The sequence below is a fragment of the Mus caroli genome, chromosome 14 (assembly GCF_900094665.2).
Source record: "Mus caroli chromosome 14, CAROLI_EIJ_v1.1, whole genome shotgun sequence".
Lineage (NCBI taxonomy): Eukaryota > Metazoa > Chordata > Mammalia > Rodentia > Muridae > Mus > Mus caroli.
Genome location: NC_034583.1, coordinates 44,163,247 through 44,168,726, shown reverse-complemented (window position 1 = coordinate 44,168,726; position 5,480 = coordinate 44,163,247). Strand labels below are relative to the sequence as shown.

The 5,480-nt window shown below is 49.3% G+C and overlaps 1 protein-coding gene and 1 pseudogene across 3 annotated transcripts in view; one reads left to right on the top strand and one right to left on the bottom strand.

Moving 5' to 3' along the window:
- Positions 1-5,480, bottom strand: part of Rpgrip1 (RPGR interacting protein 1) — a 50,736-nt gene that overhangs the window by 14,959 nt on the left and 30,297 nt on the right. For 2 of the 3 annotated variants that reach the window (XM_029469308.1, XM_021182684.2), the window contains exons 14-16: positions 2,549-3,001; positions 2,150-2,301; positions 508-850 (exon numbers count right to left, since the gene is read on the bottom strand). In XM_029469308.1, coding sequence (XP_029325168.1) covers positions 508-850; positions 2,150-2,301; positions 2,549-3,001 — 948 coding nt within the window. The remainder of the gene's footprint in view (positions 1-507; positions 851-2,149; positions 2,302-2,548; positions 3,002-5,480) is intronic. The other variant, XM_021182686.2, reaches the window with a different exon arrangement.
- On the top strand, positions 3,967-4,691 carry LOC110309613 (annotated as a pseudogene).

Here is a 5,480-nt window from a genome sequence, read left to right as displayed (position 1 = left end):
TTTTTTTAAAGATTTATTTATTTATTACATGTAAGTACACTGTAGCTGTCTTCAGACACCCCAGAAGAGGGCGCCAGATCTCGTTACGGATGGTTATGAGCCACCATGTGGTTGCTGGGATTAGAACTCTGGACCTTCGGAAGAGCAGTCGGGTGCTCTTACCCACTGAGCCATCTCTCCAGCCCCAGGAGAGACTTTTTGTGGCTGACATGTTTCAGCGGTAACAGGTTCTTGCCATGCAAGTTTAGGAACCTGAACTCAATCTGAATTCTCCAGAACTCACTGAACAGTGGGAAGAAACAGCTGACGCTACAAAGCTGACCTCTAACCTCCACGTGCGTGTGATAGCATGTTCACTCACAGACTCACAACACTCATATGCATACATAATCAATGCATAATAATATTTTTAAGTGAAGGAATGACTGTTCCAAGCAAGTAAACAAAGAAAAGTTGGTAAGGACAGAGAGATGATGCAGGAAGAGGGCCGGGGGGTGCAACGCCCACCTTTGATAGATTTGTTTTGTGCAAGAGGCAGCAAGGGCACCTGGGCTCGGCCAAGATAGGAGCCAGGCTCTGGGTCTTCATCATCAAAAACATAGACAGACAGAGCTTCCCGCCTCAGATACTGGTCCAGGTCAGAGGTCACAAGCACTGGAAACAGAGCCTGGTCTTTAAAGTATGGGTTGCTGCTGGCCGGAATGATGGTGGTGTCATGATCAGGAAAGGTGAAGAAGCGGTACATGACATACGGACTGGGCTGCCTTCCCAGCTGTCGACTCCGGAGGCCGCAGCACCTGGTGATCTCAACCCGAAGCTCATTCTGAGGCGCCCAGGTTTCGGATCTGAACTGGAAAGATCATGGTCTTGGACTAAGATCAAGGGCAGCCTGAGGTATTGTTCTAAGTGAAGCCCACTTAGGTGAGAGGAACCGTGACCTGGAACCTGCTCTGCCAGGTCATGAGGGTGCCTAACGACCATCATCTGCCTGCCCCTGGCTCTGGTAGCTGTTGGAGGGAGATGTTCATCCCCAGGCTTTGACCCCTACACAATTCCTACAGCATGATAGAGAATGGTGCCAGCTTTGACCCCAGCTCCCTCACGGTAGAAGAGAAATAACTCCTGTGCATCCTCTGACCTCCACATGCATAGCATGGCATGTACCAACACAATAAATAAATAAATCTGTGTTAAGTTTATTCATTTTAATTGAATATTAGATTTTTTTTAAAAAAAAGATTTATTTATTTAATATGTCTTCAGAAGTCTGTCTGCATGTATGTCTGCAGGCCAGAAGGGGGCACCAGATCTCATTACAGATGGTTGTGAGCCACCATGTAGTTGTTGGGAACTGAACTCTGGAAGAGCGGCCAGTGAGCTCTCTTAAGCTCGGAGCCATTTCTCCAGCCCTAGATTTTTGTTTTGTAAAAAGCCAGTGAAATTGTAGCAGTGGGAATAGCTAAGCCAACACTTGAGGGTGGAAAAAGAGATGAGCAAACTGGAAGAACTCAGCAGGTGTTCCCAGTGGGACAGACAGTGGTGTGAGCAAGCGAGCACCGATGCTGTAAATGCTCACTCGTACGAGGCTATGGTTAGAATGAAAAGAAAGTTAATGGCCCCACATTTCCAACTTTGGTAAAAACAGACACACAGGTACAGGAAGCACGGCGGGAGGGAGCTGCCTGGCCAGACAGCTAGAAGCACAGTGACTAGCAGGGCTTGACTAGCAAGGGTGGAGTGGAGCTTAGTCTGTTGGAACAGAATCTGAGTTCCCTATTGGGGAATTGCAACAGACCGGCCCAACTCCAGTATCTGAAGGCAGAGGCCCCCATGGACCACCTGCTCCCGCCCCCCCTCCCCATGCCAATCACTGACTGTAATAAAAATTTCAATTAAAAAAAAAGAGGAAAAGCTGATTTGTTCACAACAAAGAAAAGACCCTGACCCAGGACATGATTTCATCTCGTCTCGAGTTTAAGCACAGGCAGAGTCTGGACTGGCTTCGCTGTCTCACATTCGAGGGGTGCTCATAGGGAACAGGAGGATGAGCCCCCGTGAGGGCTTCTGTCATAGGGAATGGGAGAGCGAGCCCCTGCAAGGGCTGCTGGCTGATGTCCTTCTAAGATACACGAGTCCTTCCTTCTCTCACCTCATTGCTCTGGGCCTTCCGAGCTCCAAGCACACTGACTGACAGGTAGGCCTGGGCTTTCTTTCGCTTATTGCATGCCTGGAGGCTGGGTTTTAGGGGCAAGCACAGCCTCATCCAGTACTCTAACACCCCCAAGTCTTCTCCACCAGCTCCTGAATAGCAAAAGATATGAAAGGCATAGAAAATAGTGTGCGGTAAAAGTCAAGTCTAGAACAGAGGAAGCCTGGATGGTGAAATACCCGAAATCCTAGCACTTGAGAGGCTGAAGCAGGGAGGCTGCCATGAGTCCAGGGAGGGCAGGATGGAAAATGGAAATTGCCAGAAAGCAGTTCCAGGTTTTGGCTGTTTATTTTCCAAAGCTCCTAGTCCTAAGAACCACAAGAAGCCGAAAGCACTTACCAGCGAGTGTGGCCAACCCGTGGACTCTCTCCACAGTCCCTAGCACCTTGTCAAGTGAGATCCATCCAGTAGCAAGGACATGGTGTTCACTAGCCATGGCCTGATGGAGATCAAGCCGTACTGAAGTTCCTTGAAGGTAGTGCAGGAGGAGGTAGTCTGCCTGCACTACATATTGGGAGGTGAAGTCATAGAGAGGCTGGGGCCCAGTAGAGAGTGGGGTGCAGTGAGTTTCAAAATCATAGAAGGAATAAGTGCAGAAAGTGGTAGGTTGGGTGTTGCCAGCCTGTGCGAGGGCAGCAGGGGTCAGGAAGGCCTGGTGGACGTGCAGCTCAAAAAGATTCTCGCTTGGATGCAGCAGAGACATGTCCACTTCATCCTCGCCTCTGTGGGCTGCCAGGGGCTCCAGACACAGTGACGGTGGCCGAGTGCCATACGCGACGTCTTTGAGCTGCTCTACAGGGGAAAAAACACTGCCTATCCATGAAAAGGTTGAGAGCTATCCTACTGGGGAGAAAAGGATAAACGGAAAGAAAATACACTGTGGAAGTCCAAGCTAAGTTTATTTCAAGAAGCCACATGATTCAAGAAGGAGAGCATCGCAATGCCAGTCAGAAGGGTTGAATTCTGAAGGCCCAATGGCTACTGCCTGTACTGTGGGAAGGGCCAAGTGAGGAGCTGCAAGCCGAACACCACACTCAGGAGATGCGAACCATCCATCACACAGATGACACTGAAGCAGATCAAGGTCCTGAGAATTTAGGTTACTCTAGAAGGGAGGCACTAGAAACATAAAATGTGTCCCAAAAGATGGCTATGCTGTCCTCAGAGAGTTAGAAAGTGGCAGGCGGTGTCTATCATGTTATCCAGGAGAGGCTGCCTGGAGAGGCCAGCTCAGTTACAAGAGGGGGCTTATGTGCCCTCAACCCTATGTGCTGCTCAGACATTGGGTTCATTTGAAGAGAGCAAGAAATCCACTTTGAATCAAAGGGTAATGACTTGAAAGGTAAGAAAGAAAGCTTGAGAGGAAAGAGGGTGAAAGTGCTGTCCATGGAATGCAAGACATGGGGACAGAAACCCGGTCCTCTGCAAGAGCAACAACTGCTTTTAACCCTGAGTCATCTCGCTAGCACCCCTCAGGCTAGGAAGAGGAGAGGCTGTCAAGATGAAGAAGTAAATAAGTGTGCCGGCTGCCAAGCCTAAGGACCTGAGATTGGGTCTGCAGAGCCTGCATATGGGAGGGAAGAACCAGTTCCTGTAGGTTCCCTCTAACCTCACAACCACGTGTGCCCCTTCTGACTGACTCTGTCTATCTGTCTGTCTTCCTCACACACACACACACACACACATACATACATACACACACACACACACACACACACACACACACACACAGAAAGACAAGACAGTGAGAGAATGTCTCTGTGGCCAACACGAGAAAGAGCAAGCTAAAGGACATCCGGAATGCCCTGAAGCACAGCTGGATGTTTTTTGGCAAACACAAGGTGATGGTGGTAGCCTTGGGTCAAAGCCCATCTGACTAATAGAAAGACGTCGGGTCAGCAGGGAGTTGAGAGGTGAAGGAGGGCTCCTTTTTACCAACTGAACAAGGAAGGAGGTGAAAGAGTGGTTCCCACAGGGAACAAAGCGACTCTAACTTCGAGCCTGGATCCAGGGCCCCTGCAGCAGTTCCCTCACTCCATGGAGCCACAGCTGAGGCAGCTGGGGCTGCCCACTGCCCTCAAGAAAGGTGTGTCTGGCCGGGCGTGGTGGCGCACGCCTTTAATCCCAGCACTCGGGAGGCAGAGACAGGCGGATTTCTGAGTTCGAGGCCAGCCTGGTCTACAAAGTGAGTTCCAGGATAGCCAGGGCTACACAGAGAAACCCTGTCTCGAAAAACCAAAAAAAAAAGAAAAAAAAAGAAAAAAAGAAAGGTGTGTCTGACTATGAAGTATGCAAAAAGGGTGACAAGCTGACCCCAGAGCAGGCCCGTGTCCTGAGGCTGTTTGGGTATGAGATGGCTGAATTCAAAGTGACCAAATACACGTGGGATACCCAGTCGGGAAGATTGCAGCAGATGGACGATGGCCTGCCCAACAGTGCACCTGAGTCTGAGGGAGAGTCTGAGGAGGAGGATGACAGCTGACTCTGAGAGCCAGGACTAAGGCTTTCCAGCAAGTTCTTCGTCTCTGCTGGATCCCCTCCAGGACTGCTGTCACCACTCTAAAGGGACAGCTATTTATTTTGCTAGGGACAAAGACAAGGGAAGGTGCTAGGGAATGACTTTGTTTCTATAAAGAATAAAATTGTGTCTGCGGAATGTTCCCACAGGGGAGTGGGGAATGGTAATGAATGTCTGTACTCTTAGTACTCCGGAAAGAAACAGGCAGGAGAATTACAATTTTGAGGCCAGCCTGGACTGCATAAAAAGAGCTCAGAAAACAGTGGCCGGGGCAGGGGAACACAGGAGAAATGACAGGGCAGGGAGGAGGCTCAGTGTGGTTCACACCTGTAATCTCAGCACTTGGAAGGCTGAAGCAAGTCAATCTCTGTGAGTTCAAGGCTACCCTGATTTACACAGTGAGTTCAAGGACAGCCAGAGGGGGGAAAAATAATACAAGAAAAAAATGTAACACAGAAATTGACTAGTTGATTAATATTTTCCTTTTTTGTTGTTTTGTTTTGTATTTGTTTGTTTTAGACAGAGTCTCATTGTGTTTGCTGGCCTTGAACTCATAGAGATCTGTGTGCCCCTGCCTCCAAGTTCTGGAGATTAAAGGCAAAGTGCAACCTCACCCAGCTAATTGATGTTTTCTTCAGTTATAAGATTTGATCTAGGGGCTGGTGAGATGGCTCAGTGGGTAAGAGCACCCGACTGCTCTTCCGAAGGTCCAGAGTTCAAATCCCAGCAACCACATGGTGGCTCACAACCATC